This window comes from Aedes aegypti, chromosome 1 (assembly GCF_002204515.2).
Source record: "Aedes aegypti strain LVP_AGWG chromosome 1, AaegL5.0 Primary Assembly, whole genome shotgun sequence".
Classification (NCBI taxonomy): domain Eukaryota; kingdom Metazoa; phylum Arthropoda; class Insecta; order Diptera; family Culicidae; genus Aedes; species Aedes aegypti.
Window position 1 is genome coordinate 238,803,376 of NC_035107.1, and position 19,547 is coordinate 238,822,922.

At 37.4% G+C, this 19,547-nt stretch overlaps 1 protein-coding gene across 5 annotated transcripts in view; it reads right to left on the minus strand.

Annotated features, from left to right (window-relative positions):
• The window catches only part of LOC110674038 (cadherin-87A), an 869,996-nt gene that overhangs the window by 61,870 nt on the left and 788,579 nt on the right, over window positions 1–19,547 (minus strand). For all 5 annotated transcript variants that reach the window (XM_021837330.1, XM_021837335.1, XM_021837332.1 and 2 more), the window contains one exon: window positions 13,557–13,725. In XM_021837330.1, the coding sequence (XP_021693022.1) occupies window positions 13,557–13,725 (169 nt within the window). The remainder of the gene's footprint in view (window positions 1–13,556; window positions 13,726–19,547) is intronic.

Here is a 19,547-nt window from a genome sequence, read left to right on the forward strand (position 1 = left end):
ATTTCAACATGCATGGCGATGATACGAACCATTCTTCTTCTTTTTTTTTCTTGTATTGCTGGAAATCATGAAACACATTCAGCCAAACCGAACTGAAAACCATTTTCTTCAATTTTTGTTCAGCCAGAGTGAACTAAGTGCCTTTTAATTTGAAATCAAATCTAATTACATGGAAAATATATGATGATTTTTTTGAATATTCTTCCTTGACTTATTTATTGTACCCTGTAAGTCATTCAGGAGCGATAAAATTTTGAAAACAGTCATTCGCGATCTAATTCCATGTGAGTGGACTTTAATGTTAAATATCTCAAAATGATGGTTTTGGTACTTGGTGCGGTTTAGCAGAACCCCGACCATATGTTCCTGAAAAAAAAGAAATGTTATATTTCCACTGCAAAAATCCATTTTTTTATGATTGTATGAAATCGGTATCCAGAAAAGGTTTCAAAAAAATAAATAAAAAGGATTATAAAAGCAAAATTTATAAATTTCCGAATAAAATATATCATTGTCCAAAACGTGTTGAGATCGATTTAAGATAGCGAAAAATGATACTAAGATCGAAAATAAAAAAAAAATGGGTATTAGAGAATTAACAGGCACAATTTCAACGTAAATTATTTTGCCATACATGGTAAAAATTGATTTCGACACATCCATAATTTGGTATTTATTTAGCGGTTGTTCTTGACTGAATTATCTGTTTTGCTATAAAAGCACTTCAATATGACAAACATTGTAACCAAATATGAGCCAAGGTATTGGGCTGCCTAATCAAAACTACCTTAAATCGGATACGGCTCCATATGGACTCCACTTCTTTTATATTCCATGGACTTTTCCTTAGTTCTATAAACATAGACTGGTTCAATCCTTCAACTAATCGCTCTTGTATGCATAACATTAGATGAAAAAATAAGCGACACATTTTTTCCGTGAGAATGAGATTTTGAGAATTTTTTTGACGCTTTACTTCCTGTTTCCCGGAAGCTAACTGCAGGGCAAATTGGAAACCATTTAGCGAGAGCCATAACGTGATTTCAGAGCGCCATTGACCATTTTTCGTTTTTAGACGAGAAAATTGTAATTTCTTAGCGAACAATACTATAATAAAATATTATTAGTTTTTTTATGTAAGGGCCTAGCTAGGCCTATAGTAAGGGTGCTATGATGTGTATTAACTTTTACATAAATGCTTCAAAACCATTTTTGCCTAAAATCTAGTGATCCTTTATATGAGAGATAAGCGGAAGTAAAATTGAATGATTTGGCAACAGACCAGTAGTACTGAGTTTGCTCAGAGTCGAGAATAATATTGTAACACGGACATGACTTCCTCACTGCTAAAAAGTGTATTTTGATTCGTTATAGATCTGTGAGCTAAATTTCTAAACTAATGAACAGCAGAAAAAATAAGAACTAAATATTGCATAAGCAGAAAATCAGAAAAGAAAAATATTTTATATATTTTGCTCTATGCCAAACAACTCTTATAAGTAAAAATGGGAAAATACAGTCGAAGCTTGTTATAACTACATCGCAAGGGACCGTCGTAATAGAGAAATATCGTTATAGAGAATCGTGATAACATTAAAATCTTTTTCAAGGGACCGAAAAATGTCGCTATAGAGAGCTTTTATCGCTATAAAAGTGATCGTTATAAAAAGCTTCGACTGTATTTTAACACAAGTTTATTCAGCAAACTTTTAGCCAATATGATGAAGGTTCCTTGTGTGGTATTTATTATTTTTCAACTGTTATAGTTTTTCTAGAAATATTGGTTTTATCACTAAGATCGAAGTTTTGCCGCACCTTACTCTATTGAAAACAAAGCAATTCTTGCACATAACATTTATCTACGAAAGAAAATATGTCGTTAATTCTCTAATACCCAACCCCGCCTTTAGACGGGGTACACTTTGGAATTTTATGTATTTTTTCGTAACTCGGAAATCAAAATGATTTTATTTTTGGCTTGACTCTAAACACGCATATAAGAAAAGTTTTTTATGACTTTTGAAACTTTTTTGTATTTTTGAAAATTGTTTGAAAATTTGTATTCTTATTCTTCTTCTTCTTCTTCTTTCTGGCGTTACGTCCCCACTAGGACAGAGCCTGCTTCTCAGATTAGTGTTCTTATGAGCACTTCCACAGTTATTAACTGAGAGCTTTCTTTGCCGGTTGACCATTTTTGCATGTGTATATCGTGTGGCAGGTACGAAGATACTCTATGCCCTGGGAATCGAGAAAATTTCCTTTACGAAAAGATCCTCGACCAGCGGAATTCGAACCCACGACCCTCAGCATGGTCTTGCTGAATAGCTGCGCGTTTACCGCTACGGCTATCTGGGCCTGTATTCTTATATAACCTACAAATACCCGGGGTTCATTTAATGTGTGATACAAAAAATCGTACCTTTTATATTTTTCTACGATCAACCTATCACAAAAGAAGAGCTTGGTTGTATTCAAATAATTTTAAACCTGTTTTTCCGTTAAATACACGGAAAATAAAAATATTTCCAGAAAAATATTAAAAATTAAATATTTTTAAATTAGCGTAAAAATTTGAATTTTTATTATTGCCAAAAATCAGTAGCTAGAAGAGGCTTCAAGAAAAAATCAAATAAAGAATAAAGAATAATGAATAAAGAATGCAGTAGTTGTCAAAATTTCTCGATTATTTTTTCAAAACGACGTAAGTAACTTTCATACGGTTTTGAGAAAACTAATTGAGAAGAATCACAACCTGTCTTCTAAAACTGCTTTAAAATGAATCACCTTTTCAACATTTTTTCGCCGTGTACATCGCTCAAATTTTGCATACAATCAGATCACGTTCAAAAACTAGGTAGTTTCTATTATTTTCAACAAAAAAAATAATGACAAAATGATAAGCCGTTTCATACAGTTACTTTTGACGTTTTTCTACCAGTGTAAAATCGGCACAAGTAGTGTTTTGTTTTGATTCGTGGTTAAGTCACTTTGTCTCTCTATACAGCGAGGCGGCGAAAGTAGTGTTTAGGTTGCGAAAGTTGAAAATCCTTTCGTCGTTTTGTAAATCCGGAAATTAAACGTTCTAAAAGTGAAAAATCTAGTTGGGTAGGAGCGGAACATGTGGAATTTCGCCTGCGAAACACGTAGGATCAATAAAGTAAGTTTATTCACTTTTTTGACTTGAGACTATTTGAATAAGTTTTCGAGATTTGATGAGATTGATGACACTGCACAATGGTCCGAATCGACATTTTAACAGGAAAAAAGTGTTTTCTCTGTACTCGTCGATTTCAGGCGTTTGATGTCTTCAGATAAGTTATTCTCAATTGCGTTTTGAATCTCCTAATAAAAAAAAGTTCAATAGAGTGGTCCTTATTTGGGATTAAATTTAAACTCCAGCTTTTTTGATTGTAAAAGTTACGTGAGAATTCATGTATCTGGTAAGTGAAACTTCGATGGAAAAAACACGTACGTTTTCACGTAGCAATGACGTCTGTATTATTTTGAGCGTAGCAATCACAAGTCTTGGCTTCTTTTTTCACGACGGAGAAGCAGTGAGTTTCTTTGACGTATGTGTTCACCGAGTCGTTTGGTCTGGGACGCGATAACCAAAATCCAAAGCAATCCATAATCGTTGAAAACAAAAAAAAAATGTCACGACGCTCAAAAACTGTAATCTTTTTCTCCAAGACTCGAAAAAACTGGTTACACAATTTATCCAAATTTTCAGGGTTTCTGCCATTTGCATAAAACTGAATCTTAATCTTGGAGGAAAAAAAATAATCCTACAGTGAGCTCCATTTGAAAAAAAAAATCCTACAGTGAGCTCCATTTGAATTGACATTTCTTTTCATCAGCGTACTGCTTTTCTTGAGCATTTCTTGCAAGAAATTTCCCACGCATCGAGATAGGCGATTACTTTTCTGTTGAAGCGTATACTTCGCTTTAATTATAATAACTTTCAAAAATACTTTTCTTTTGAAATAGCAGCCTATCATCAAAAGAAGGAAAATATCTTATAAAAATTTGAGCAAGTGTATTTCAAATAATCATTATATCAGTATAACAACAAAGAACTGCCGACGGTTTAAAGAAGGAAAAAATATCAATCAAGTTATAAGCTAAATCATTGCCATTTTATTGTGATAAAACCATAATATCTCGAAAGAATAGTTCCTAATAGTGTTTAAAACAAGGAAAAATTTCTGATGAAATCATAAAAAAAAACACTTGAAACCGTACCACACTGTTGGTAGCCCATGAATCAACCTTAGAGTCTTGACGCGATGTGGTGAACACATAACTTCGCCCTGAATTAACTGCCCATAAATGCATGTCAGTCCCATGTTTGCTGGATTTCCTATTCACATGGGACAATTATGCGTTTATGGGCAGTTAACTGCTCGATTTTATCATTCTTTTGAAGTATATATAGAGAAACAATGTCATGTTCCGACCGTCACATAAAAATTGATCAAATCAATGAGCTGATAAGTTATTGGGTCACACTTATGAATCCTACACATCAGCGTTGTAGCAATTTGATTATTTTTTTGTTCGTAATTCGGCCGAGTGTCATCCTGCCAAATGACGTTCTGCCAAACGACATTCGACTAAACGGCATTCAGCCAAACTGCATTCGGTCAAACGGCCAGACAACCCGAGTATGGCCTCCCTGCTTGCATAGATATCTTCTTCTTCTTTTCTTCTTTCTGGCGTTATGTCCCTACTGGGACAGAGCCTGCTTCTCAGCTTAGTGTTCTTATGAGCACTTCCACAGTTGTTAACTGAGAGCTTACTATGCCAATGACCATTTTTGCATGCGTATATCGTGTGGCAGGTACGAAGATACTCTATGCCCTGGGAAGTCGAGAAAATTTCCAACCCGAAAAGATCCTCGACCGGTGGGATTCGAGCCCACAACCCTCAGCTTGGTCTTGCTGAATAGCTGCGCGTTTACCGCTACGGCTATCTGGGCCCCCTGCATAGATATAACCATGGTATAAAAAAGTTGACTATCTCAGCGAGGATGGATTGTGGCTCTTTAAGGATCCGATCGAACGAGAGCGAGAGGAGAGAATCTCTCAATGTTAATATGACCTATATATTGAAAAGTTACGCGAGAGATGGAGTGCGGAGAGAAGGATTCTGAACACATCTAGGAATGGGTCTTAGGACATCTTTGAGTTGTCGAGGTTTATCTCCTTGTGAAACAAAAACACATCTGTCGGTTCTCTTTGGCCTTTTGTCTATAACATTTTCTGATTCATACAAAGAATAATTCTGCGCTCTAGGGGTCGTCATTAAACCACGTGGTGGTTGCAGGGGGGAGAGAGGTGCTGGCCAATGATGACGGTCCATACAAATTTTAAAATTGTTGTGTGGACAAAAAATCACGATGGGAGAGGGGAGCCGGAAAATCCGGAAAAAATAATCACGTGGTTCAAATCCTCTATAGATTTGGAACACTCCCCCACGCCGAGTACAGGTTACTTATATCAAAATAGAGCATTCATGTTTTATTTTAGCAATGCCATCGACATCACCATTCTATTCTGAAATGTTATCTTCATCGATTTGATTATTACGAGACATGCTATAATTTGCGCTCGACTGGCAGGCCCGGAATACCGTGCAAAAACTGTGAGGCCGTCATAGTAGTAGCGGTAAAATTGTAACTATTCAGCAAGACCAAGCTTTGGGTTGTGGGTTCGTATCCTACTGCAGTGCACTGGTCGAGGATCTTTTTGAGTTTAGATTCGGGGTATACAAATGCCAGAAAATGAACTGGCTAATAAATTTTATTATCAAATGCGGAAGCGCTCATAAGAACACTAAGCTGAAGATCAGGTTCTGTCCCAGTTGGGACGCAACACCAGAAAAAAGAAGAACTATGAAGACCGTCTCTGCAAACCCAATCAACCCGGGCGGTCATCTCGATGAGAGCTCAGCTCATGTCGATTATGGCCGCGCGTTATTATTGGTGTCAACACGTGGTGCTCGTTCACCCCCAGGAGAGCTATTATCGTGTTCGTTGTGCTTCAAGCGAGTGGAACAATTACAGTTAAGTTTTGATAAGTACCCTCACCCATGTGTCATCGGCTACACCCCTGCTGGTGCAGCTGTCAGTGACAGGGCTGTTGTTGATTTGCCATAAAATTGTTTCAATTGCAAATGCACCCACACAAGCATGCATTCGTTTGCGTTGGATGCAAATTCTATCGATGACAGGTTAGCTTTGGGACACGGATTTGGAGAGCTCGGCGGAATTGGACGCATTTTAAGGGGATATTAGCAATGATGCACACAAACGCATTTCTGGACTAACATGGGGAAAGGGCGGAACGTCCTTTGTTTAGGTGTATTCCGAATAATCACTTACTTTGATCTGTAAGTAGACGGGGGAATCTTCCCTTTACACAAGTAGTTCCGCCCTTTTCACATATTAGTCTAGATTTGTGCGTTTCCCTACCCTCCGGAGGCGCATTGTTCGGCACCCAAAGTGACCACTTCACAATCGGATCCGCCGGGTGCAATAAATAGCCAGACAAAACTCAATATGTGCGCATTGTAATCAGATGAAATTCGGTTAGCGACATCCAATTTCAGCGGATTTGTATCGCATAGGGCAACGCGATGCCAGAATTAGCAGCAACATCTATAGCTATTAAGTTTGCGATATGTGTTCATGATAACTGTAAATTAGCACAGAACCTGACGGGAAGAACCAATTTGGCGAATTGGTTTGCGCGAGTAGTTATTGGTGGTGTGGAAGTCATGGCGCCGCCGATCGGTATAAATTGGTATACGACGAGACTAAGCGACAAAGTTTGGGTTATCGGACTGTCATCTGTGTATGACGCCAAATTAGATCAGATGTCATGCCTTTTGAACAATTGGTATTGTGTGATTATGAAAAATACAGCTTCAGTACAAAAGTAATGCAAATATGAATTTAATTAATTGAATTCATTTTTTTTTGATACCAAGTTTTAGAGTTTTAGTGTTAGTGATGGGCCCATTAATAGGGGATGTTTGTTAATGTGGAGGATCGTTGGGTCACAGGATTCACTTTGATGAGCGATAAGTCCATGATAAACAATTATTTGTGCGATAAAAACATGATTTTTAATTAATGTTTTCAATTAATATGAAAAATTCAAAAGTAGAAGAAAACAATGTAGACACTTGACGAATGTCGAAGTGACGAGCCATTCAAAGTTTGTTGAACAAATAGCTTAATACACCATTCATACAGCTGTCTGGACGAAAGTATGTTTTACCATATTTTAATCATATGAAAAGAAAAAAAAACTCGATTGGCGGGACCATCACAGAACACTCTTATGCCGACACTTACAGTGGAGAACCATTCAAAGTTCGTTGAATAAAGTAAACGTTTTGCAAGTCTACACTTATAGTGTCGAAGCATTCGAAGATGTTTTGTAAATATAAATATAAAGGTAAAGGGTGTTATGGAAGAAAAAAAAAACATAAATAGTTTATGAACAATAGTTTATGCCGACACTCACAGTGACACTCAAATTAACGCCCCACCGTTGTAACGATTTACATATTTACATAAAAGCATGAAACGAGCTCACCATTTAATCCTTCATTCATGATTGAGCAGCCACAGTCCACCTTCAGCTTTACTTAAAGCATACATACTATCTGAGAAACGCAATTCTTAACCTTGGAGGAATGCTTTTTTTTAAATAATATGCAGGAAAACTGTGTATGAGCTATTGATATATTGTGTTTTAGCCGATAGGAATACGAAGATGTGAGTGCAGGAGTTGAACATGCCCGCTCGGATCGATATCATGCCTATTTCACCCGAATTCCCTATTTTATCAGGTTTTCATATGACTTATGATATTATATACAGAGAAACCGTTTATTAGCTATTGACAGAACGTTTTCTAAGCGATAATAGTCTAGAGAAGGGAGTACATGAATCAAAACTGACCACACGAATCGGTATCATGCTCATTTTACCCAAAAGATCAGACTTTTGTTAGGATTTCTGATATTAATTGCAGAGCAACTGTTCATGAACTATTAAAATAACGTTTTCTAAGCGATAACTTCTGATTAAGTGAGCGAAGACGTTGCACTCACTCTCTTATACTTTTATTCCCCAAAACATAAGGTCAATATAATATGATAAATCAAATAAAAACCTTACAAATTGGAGAATATGGTTAAAATAAACACTATACCGATCCGTGTGATCAGTTTAAATTCATGTACTCCTTTTCTTTGACTGTTGTCGCTGAAAACGTTATTTCAGTACCATATAATCAGCTTCCCTGTAAATAGTATAAAAAGTGGAGAATTTGGGCAAAATGAGCATGATAACGATCCGTGTGGTACTTTTAATACCAGCAATAACTTTCTTAGACTAACATCGCTCTGAAAATGTTATTTGAAAAGCTCATAAGCAGTTTCCTTGCATATAGCATGAGAAATCTTACCAGATACCTGATTAAAATTGGGAATTTGGGTAAAATAAATATGATAACAATCAGTGTGGAAAGTTTGGGTTCCTGCACTTACTTATTCAGACTGTTATCGCTTAGAAAATGTTATGTCAATTGCTCATAATCAGTTTCCTTGCCTATATGAGAAATTCTATCGAGAACTTCGGGAGAATTCGGGTAAAATGAGCTTGATACCGTATGATCAATTTTAATTCATGCACTCCTTTCTTTAGATTATTATCGGGTTTCCAGCATATAATATGATAAATCATCTGAAAAACCTGATAAACTGGGGAATTCGGGTGAAATGATCCGTGTGGTCATATCCAACTCCTGCAATCTCATCTTCATATTCCTATCGTATAAAAAACGTTATATCATAGCACATACACAGTTTCCTTGCATAAGATGTGAGAAATTCTATTAAAAACCTAATAATAATATAGAATTTGAATAAAATGGACATGATAACAATACATGCGACGTTCACAAGATAAAAAAATTCTTCGTCGGTTTGTCACCTTTTTTCCCACTGTGTATTGATAGAAGAATATACAAGGCATTAGGGATTTATTAAAGAACAGAAGTTTCTTCGGATACTTCATGAATGATGCTCAAAAAATAAAAAAATAAACAGGATTTGATCCAGTCTATCTTTTTTGGATTCTTTGACGGAATCCCTGGAAGTAATCTCTGCTGGAATTACTGTATGCTATCTTATGGGGTCCCTGGAAGGATTTCTGATGAAATTTCTTGAAGGGTTCTGAACGGAAGTCCTTGAAGAAGTTCTGATGAAATCTATGGAAAGCTTCCTGATGATATTCCTTGAAGGATTCCTTAAATTTCTAATGAAATCCCTGTAAGTATTCCTGTTGGAATCCTTTGCAAGATTACTGATGGAATCTTGACGAAATTCTGGGAAGGATTTGCTGATGCATCACCAGGGACAATGCCTTTTTTTCTCTCTAAAGTTGCCCCTTATGCCTAGAAGTATACCTAATGGAATCCCTAAAACGATTATTGACGGAACCTTTGAAACGAGTATTGATGGAATCTTTGATACGGTTCCTGATGAAATCCCTGAAAATGATCCTGATAGAATCCATGAAAGAATTCAAGATAGAATCTTTGGAAGAAAACTAGATAGAACTTTTGGAAGGATTCTAGGAAAGAACCCATGGGAAGACGGGAAGATTCTAGATAGAACCTTTGGAAGGATTTTAGAGAGAACCCTTGGAAGCGTTCTAGATAGAATCCTAGGAAGTAATCTGGACATAATCCTGGAAAAGAATCTAAATAGAATCCTGGGAAGGAATTTAGATAGAATCCTTGGAAGAATTCTGGATAGAATCCTCTGAAGGATTCTTGATGTAATCCTCTGAAGGATTCTTGATGTAATCCTCTGAAGGATTCTAGATATAATCATCAGAAAGATTCTAGATATAATCCTTTGAAAGATTCTAGATAGAATCCTTGGAATGATTTTCGATAGAATCCTTGGAAGGATACAAGACAGAATTCTTGGAAGGGTTCTGGATTGAATCCTTGGGAGGATTCTTGATATAATTCTTTGAAGGATTCTGGATATAATCCTTGGAAGGATTCTGGATAGAATCCTTGAAAGGATCCTGGATAGAATTCTTGGAAGGATTCTTGATAGAATTCTTGGAAGAATGCTTGATAGAATTCTTGGAAGGATTCTTGATAGAATTCTTGGAAGGATTCATGATAGAATTCTTGGAAGTATTCTGGATAGAATCCTTGGAAGTATTCAAGACTCGTTGGAAGGAGTAGGAATCATTGTGAGGATTGTAGATAGAATCCTTGGAAGGATTATTGATAGAATCCTTGGAAGGATTCTGAATAGAATCCTTGGTAGGATTCTGGATAGAATCCTTGGTAGGATTCTAGATAGAATCCTTGGTAGGATTCTGGATAGAATCCTTGGTAGGATTCTGGATAGAATCCTTGGTAGGATTCTAGATAGAATCCTTGGTAGGATTCTAGATAGAATCCTTGGTAGGATTCTAGATAGAATCCTTGGAAGGATTCTGGATAGAATCCTTGGTAGGATTCTGGATAGAATCCTTGGATCGATTCTGGATAGAATCTTTGAAAGTATTCTGGATGTAATCCTTGGAAGTATTCTGGAAAGAATTTTTGGAAGTATTCTGGATAGATTCATTGGAAATAGTCTGGATAGAATCCTTGGAAGGATTCTGGATAGAATCCTTGGTAGGATTCTGGATAAAATCCTTTGAAGAATTCTAGATGAAATCCTTGGAAGGGTTCTGGATAGAATCCTTGGAAGGATTATGGATAGAATCTTTTGAAGGATTCTGGATAGAATCCTTGAGAGGATTATTCTAGGTGGTACCTTGGAAGGATTCCTGATAGTATCCTTGTCAAGAATTCTAATGGATTTCATCGATCAATCCCTGGAGGAAATTTTAGCTAAATTTTGAAATATCGCTATAACCGTTCATATAGGAATTATTGTTTGAAACTCTGAAGAAATTCGTGCAGGTTCCACTGGAAACGTATCTGATTCGCAAGCTGAATAGAGCTGATACACCCAGGCAAATCCGCACATGCTTGATGGAAAATCTTCATGCGGTACAGCACAAACGAAGTATGTGCATAGAATACTTCCTAATGCAGGGAATGCTATCTCTGGCTTTGTTTCCGGATCCCTCAAAACTAAAGACTGCCAACAATAAAAGTTTGAGAGAAATGCATGATCATTTTCACTTGTATCATAATATTATTTCAATGGACGATCGTTTCAGTTCTAATTTTACTAGTTCATTCATTTAGCAAACACAAGATGCTCTGTAACTCTCGCACAAACGTTTGTACAAAGTTGGTTTCTGAGAAGAAAAATTATCAATTATCATTATTTACAATTTTGCTGAAGACTACTACACGATTTGAGCAAAATTAGATAACAATATTTTCACTAGTTTGCGCTAGTGCTCCAGTTGTAGATGTTCGGAAAAGCTTAAGGAATTTCTAACAAAATAGTCGACTTTTACATAGGTTCAACATTTTTTCCCTCGTAGCAGCAAATCTTTCAAAAGAAGCCTAGAGATCATTTCTGGGACACTTCTTATATTTTTATATCTATTTAAAAACTGCTTCCATCAGATGATTCACTACTGGAATACGACAACTGGTGCAAGGGAGCAATTTTTTGCGACAAATTAATTATTATTATGACTTTTAAATTGAAAAAAAAACGCCGAAATTTGGCAAATCGACTAAACTAGAGGCGATCTATTCACCAAATTTACCGCATGTCATTTTTATCTAAAAATATGCTTGTTTTTAATTATGAATCGTGGTTTACGGCTAACCAGCCGAGTGGAAGTTTAACAACTACCGAAAAGCTAAACATTACATATAATTTGCAATTGGATTGGATGGACAAATTGATGTGGAGATTTGCGAAAAAGTTACACGTCTTCTCAGTGAGAATCGAACTCACGACTCCCCGATCTCTAGTTGGGGCGCGTTACCACTATGCCATGAGAGGACTCATGAACGCAGAAGTTAACCTGAATTCAATTTCAGCTCAATAATCACGTGGTCCTTTTTCGCAAAGTGCACCTCTTTCGGAAGAATTAGTTGATGTAGTTGCTATACCTAAAAAACAATGCGCTCTCGGGCTATGCATTGGATATATATAGAAAGCGTTGTGTTTTGATGAGCATCTAATTCTTCCGAAAGAGGTGCACTTTGCGAAAAAGGACCACGTGGTTATTGAGCTGAAATCGAATTCAGGTTAACTTCTGCGTTTATGAGTCCTCTCATGGCGTAGTGGTAACGCGCCCCAACTAGAGATCAGGGAGTCGTGAGTTCGATTCTCACTGAGAAGACGTGTAACTTTTTCGCATATCTTCACATCAATTTATCAATCCAATCCAATTGCAAATTATATGTAATGTTTAGCTTTTCGGTATTGTTAAAAATATGCGTTTTATTCCATAGTCCAATATACTGGTACATAACATTCATTGGTACCGGCACCCTATCTTTCCTAATACGCGTGTGGCCCAAGGCATAAGCCAAAAATAAAATCACTTTGATTTCCGAACTAATAATATACAAATGTACAATATATTAGAGGGTTAACAAACCGGATTTTGTCGTAGACATCAACCTCCCTAATCATTGAGATCTGAAGATACGGAAAATACCGTAGGTATGTTAAAATCATTGCATACGTCTCCCATATGGTTTGGAGAGGGTAAGTGAATCGTTTCTCCAATATAGCGCCTCTGCTGTTCAAGTTATTAGCTAAAAAGACAATCGTTAATTCTTGAAGGTAAACCATAAAGAAAACTTAGCACATTGACTACTATCAGTTCTAGTTCTAAAGGCCTGGAACAAAATCGGTCATTAACAGAAACACCTTTCAGGAACTATTCTGTTACAAGTCCGATAACATGAGTAGCAACACCTTGGTCATGTTGCAACAACCATTCGGTAGTTTTACCTTTCCCGAAGGCCATACGTTGTAAATCATTCTCTGTAGAGAGAACATTCACCCTTCCGGAACGGCCATCCAAACTACCAACGACGTCTTGAGCTAATGCTGTCGACGTCATCGTGGTTCGTTGGTAAAAGGACGATCCACTGACCCTCTTTCAGTAAAAGCATAGACAAACCGACGTAACACTGAAGTGATTTCCATCGACCACTTTTGCTATGTTTCAAACCTCACATCTAGAGGCGCGCGCATCGCTTTTCTTCACGTTTGATGTTTCAATCCACCGCCATCGGCAGGTCTTAGGGGTCATGCACAAATTACGTCACGCTCCAAGGGGGGAGAGGGGGTCGAGCCAAGCGTGACCAGCCTTACAAAATTTTCAGAGGACTCATACAAAAAGTGTGACAAAGGGGGGGGGGGTTGAAAAAGTTGAAATTTAGCGTGACATAATTTGTGTACCATCCCTTATGATGGTGATGGTGTAAACTGGGCGATGAATTTCAATTAAATTCGTTCTAAGTGTAACGTCTGTTTTTCTAAGGTAAAAGTAAGCGAACAGCAAGAGATGGGGCACTTACCTGTTGTGTTGTTTATCTCGAAATGGCTGTTATCTGTCATCCGGTACTCGGCGACGGTCGAGTCGGCATCTGTTGCTTGCATCGTCGTCAGGATGGTACCGATCGGTTGTTCCTCCAGCACCTGGAACCGGTAGCGGGGATCCGCCGGAGTCCACGGGGGCACGAACAGCTGAAAACCAGACACGGGACATCGGTTTTGAGGTTAAATTATCTTGTGAAGCTGAAGGGATTTCGGGTGGTGGGGGGTTGAGGGAGTATTGTGCGTCAGCTCACTGACAGCAATAAACAGTGAATAATGGCCTGGATGCAGCCCCGCAGACGCCAACCAATTTAGAGAAAGTCCAAAATCTAGAATATGCTTCGGCGGCATCCACAAATTACGTAACGCTCCAGGGGGAGGGGGGGAGTAGGCTAAAGTGTTACGGTTCGTACAAAAAATTAAAATTTTTCATACAAGAAGCGTTACGGAGGGGGGGGGGAGGGGGTCCAAAATTTCCAATTTTAGCGTTACGTAATAAATGGACGCCGCCTTCTGCTGATGCTGCTAGGGCTAGAGGAAAGATTGCATAAATCACGGCGTAGAGGCAGGACGACTATCATTGTTATCCTGATGGTCGGCGTCGTCGTCGTCATCGTGTATGGTTGTTCTTCTTTGGCCAATGCATCCAGCAGCATCGTATATAGAGAATGGTTTACCGAGCTGAAGAAAATCTTTTCCGTAAAAGCATTTTGTAATCTGTGTGCAACTGTGCGAAGGTGGATCCTCTCGACTAGACGATTTAGCTCCCGGACATGAAACGTCGGAGAATGGGAAGATTGGCATAAAACCGGTTGGCATAGAATGATTCGGGAAGATTTGGAATCGTTTATACAGCTCTCGACAAAAATCTGAAGAATTCTCAGAAAGTTCAATATGAGTATTGAACACAATAGAATTAGAACAACTGCCGTTGAACTAAACATTACATATACATTTCAATTGCATTAAATGTACAAATTGATGTGAAACATGCGAAAAAGTTACACGTCTTCTCGGTGAGAATCGAACTCACGAACTCACAACTCCCTGTTCACTGTTACCCTTACAGCACGAGAGAACTCATCGACGGTCGTTTGAGAACGTCTCGACCCATTGAGAGGCAGCACTATACAAGTCTCGCCCAGCATGTCCTTGGCGAGTAGCGCGTGGTCTTTCAATACCTAATAAATAATGCGCCCTCGGCTAGGCATTGCATATACAATAGAAAGCGTTGTGTTTGGATGGGTATGAAATTCTTTCGAAAGAAGTGCGCTTTGCGAAAGAGGTCTACGTGACGTCTTAAAAAAGTAGTCAAAGAATTTGATAACAGATAGTTTCATGTATTTCCCATTAATTCCTTCTGAGATTCATCTAAATGTTCTTGTTTCGATTCTATAAGGAATATCTTTAATAATCGTAGCAGGGTTTATTTCCAGAAATCGTTTCTCGGAGCCCCTTGAATTACTCCAACGAGTCGTTAGCAATACTTCAAAGTATTTTCTGGAATATATCTTCGGATTCCTGGCAGATTTTTTTTTTTTCAAAACACAGGATTTGTTTCAAGAGTTTTGGCGTTTTCACTACCACCATCTTCAAGCATAGTTTTAGGCAGGGATTCTCCAAGAAATTACTCCAGGGATTGTTCAACATAGTTTGCCTTAAAAAGGTTTTGGATGCTATACTAATAATTTCCCCAGCAATTCGATAATACGAATTATTTAAGGAATTCCCTTTGTATATTCATAGCACTTATTCCCGGATTATCCTAGGAACTATTCCAGGTATAACATAATAAAATACTTGTAGAAATTTTTCTGGCAGTTTTTTGCGATTTCATATGAGATTTTTTATTGTTTTTATTTTACGATTATTCTTGGAGTTCTTCTGAAAACTTGTCTCAAATTTCCAAGAGAATTCTTATCAAAAAACATTCAATATTTTTTAGGAAAAATAATCATGAATTCAATCAGAACTAGGGATTAGTTCGAATAAATACAGTCGACTCTCTACATCTCGATATCGGATGGACCATCGAGATAGGGAGATATCGAGGCAAAGAACATATTTTTAATGAATACTAGGATTGACAATCGAAAATAAACAAGCAGACGTTATTTACCGCTCCTAAACTATTAAAAATTACGAAAATCTGGTCTACTATCCTTTGATATTGGGCATATCGAAATACGGAGAAGAAAGTTTGTCAGGAGCAGTGTTCATAGAACGCGTGCCCGTCGGATGAAATGGTTAATTTAAGACCTCTCGTACGCCAGATAGCTATACAGTTTGCGAAAAAAGCCCATTTTTTATGAATTTTAGGTGTTTCTTCGCGTGATATGTCTCATATTACCGTTGGAACACATAGCAAACTTAGTGGCATCGTATAGAGAAAGGATTTAGCTTTCATTTGAAGCTTAAACAAATTTGGTGGTTATTTTGAATTTGGCCGCCATTTTGAATTTCGTTAGAAAAATCGTTTTTCACAATTAGCGCACCGCACGTTTTGAATTCTGGGATCACCATCAGAAAGCTGAGAAAAAAAAACTGAGTAAGATAGGCTACAAAAGCTAGGTGAGCAATTGTATTTACGCTATAAAGTTAACGATTTTCTAAATCATTTTCTACGATTTTGACGTATATGGCGAGTGCAATCATCACAAACATCATTTTTTGCACAACAAAGAATCATGTTTCCAGTCGTAGGTGAAGTAAGTGAAGTCCTATTTCACATGCTTGCTGGATTGGATCACAAAAAAGTTTGATAAATCATACCTTAGATTTCATGTAAACATCAATTAAATCAGTGTTTTATGCAATTTTGGCGACCTGTAGCTAAAAATTGTGACGTGCAGGGTCATTTCTGAGAACGGCATCAGATTCAGCGGTTCTCAATCCTCTAGAGACATATTATTTAATCATCCATGATTAATATCATTTTTGTTACGCTGTGTAACCTGTTTTTATTGGTAGCCCCGGAATTCAACACGTAACTGCTATCGAGGTGAAAAATTCATTCTTCTACATAAAATCGAGATGGCGTCAAAATACAAGGTGGCCGCCAGATTGTTTTCTCCCAAAATAATACTCTTATTCTTCACTCGACTCGAATAAAACACCAACGATTTAAAACTTGTATACAAAGATATATCTTTGTGGTGCAAAAAATGGTGTTTGTGTTGATTGAACTCGCCATATACGTCAAAATCGTAGAACATGATATAGAAAATCGTTAACTTTATAGGGTAAATACCATTGGGTCAGTAGTGTTTGATTCGTTGCATCTGTTGCATGCTGCTTTGTGGGCGAGCGACGGAATTCGGATCGTGTCCGGTTGGCATAGTAACCGCGCTCTCGGTATCGATCATCCGTGTATATGTTCACGTATTCATTTAAAATTATATCTTTATCGCTAACCAAAACGAATTCTTTCCATATCCAAACTCCCAGTGTTTTCTTGTGGCAGTGCAGAGGACTTCTTGGCTTCCATAAAGCAAGTAACACGTCAACATTTCCCTCTCATTCCCAAATTGACCTGCAATCGGACGCAGCCGGCGCCGGTATTGTTTGTTATAATAATGAGAGCACCAGTACATACACATTGAAGATGCTATAGATCCTGAGTAGCATCTGTTGGTTCCCTGTGTAAGTACAGCTGTTCTTGCAATAACGGAGTAGCAACTGCGGGCGGCCAAAATGGCAACGATAGGAATGGAATTAACTATTTTTATTATAACTCATATCCGAGATAATAGAGTCTTAAAGCACTGTTTAAATTAACGCTTAAGTTCATGCCAGAAACACAGATTTACTCACTTTTCAAATGCTTTCCATTAGTTTACAGCCAAAAGAACTATTTTCTGATTTTTTAAGATTTTGTCACACTTCTTAGTTTAAACTCAAATTTTGGGTGTATTTTGTTTTCCGTGTCCTTTCCAAAAGGTCAGACAGGAACAACTCCAGTGTTAAAAAGTTGAGCCCCTGTGGCGATTTTGTCCACAAAAGTGTTAAGATTCAAATTATGACCTATTTTTGAAATTGAAGTTTAAAAATTACATAGCCGTTATTTGAACGGGAAAATTTGCCAAATGTTCCTGCAAGAACTTTAATTAATTCGTATACTTAAAAAAAAAGCAAGTTTTAATCAAACATTTCAGGACCCTATTGAGTCAATGTATAAGGTATCAATGCTGTTTCTACATTTTATGAAAAAATATGTGTTTTATCTTTTTTTCTTATCTAACGTTTCCCGATCTTTAATGTCTGCAATCTTTGCATTAACTGGTCGATTGTATGACATTTTCCAGAAACCCATTCTCCAGAATGACATTCCCTGAACGCCATTCCCCAGAATAGGACGTTTCCCAGAAAGCCAGTCCCCAGAATGGGACATTCCCCTAAAAAAAATCCTAGGACTGCTAAAATCCAGGTAAATGGACACCGATAGAATAGGGGAAAAGCATCAGTTTTCGGACCTAGCATTAGTTTTTGAGCCATCCCGACGATTTTGGCTTACTCTGCATCCAAATCCGAAAATTGGTACAATTCTTGTAGGTCGAAAATCAAAGCTTTTCCCTTACAACAGCATTTAAAAAAAAGTTGAAATATAGCGTGACATCATTTGGTGTACCATCCCTAACAATGAAATGATGATCTAATATTGAAGTTGGGTGAATTATTGTGTCCTTTTTGAAGCATCTGGCAAATCATTTTTAACGAAAAATTTAAAAAAGAAAAACTGAACAAAATCAAATTTATTTTTTTTTGTATCTTGGAAAAGAATAAAAACGGTTCTGGGGAATGTCTATCTGAGGTTTGACTTTCTGGGAAATGTCCTATAGAGTGTTCCAGAAAGTATGGGCACGACTTTACCATACTGCTATGTCAAGGCTAATGCAGAGACAAATCAGATTTTAACACGTTTTATCTTTTTATTTCTCAAGAGTAGATTTTTTTCGCTACCTTTTTGTTAATGGTGTTACATTGTCTGGGAGCTATTCTTATAAGTTTTGCACAAATCGTATTATTTCTGAGCGACTTTGTTGTACGAAATTTGTGCCGGCTCATAAAATACGTACAATAAAAATCTGAAAAATGTATTTATCATTGCCGATACGATAAATGATCAGACAATCACTTATTTTATTAAAAATTATAAAACTTAAAGGTACCTTAAAAGTTAGATGAAATTTTGGAAGAATTCCCATTAAAAATCTTGAATTGATTCTTAAGAAAGGATCCTCGAATCAATACTTAACCAATACCAGAAAATCTTTCAATTGCAATGCATTCGCACCTCTCACACACAACTCGAGCGGTAGCACGAACGTCGAGAAACACAAAAACTGTGGAACGAATGTCGTTTGACACGATAACATTTTCATAAATCATAAATTTTGCAAGAATTTCAGAAGTGTACAATCATAAACAATAAGAACAGTTAACTTTTGGTTGTTATGTGAATGTGACACAAATTATTACGAGAAAAAGATAGAAATAAATGAAACCGAAGCGGTTTCTGGCGAGGTCAGCTGCATTCATTGACATTTGTTTCGTACGTTCGTTTGTGAATGCTGAAAACTCAGGCTGTCGAATGACAACGAAATCGTATCGACTACCGTGATAGCTTTCAACACTGATCTCAGTTTGTTTCACGGGGAGACACACCTGGTGTAGTGGTTAGAACACACGCCTCTCGCGCCGAGGACCTGGGATTGAATCCCATCCCCCAGCCACTTATGACGTAAAAAGTTATAGTGACGACTTCCTTCGGAAGGGAAGTAAAGCCGTTGGTCCCGAGATGAACTGTAACTCAATACTCCCCAACTCAATGGTCCTTTCAATATTTATATTATTGAGTTATGGATAGTAGACTGTAGATTTTTTCGGTCATAGATAAATTATTCCACACAACTCTATTCCAAGAGAAGCAACACCAAGCCAAGAAGTGCATCCCAGAAAGACAGCAGAGTCTG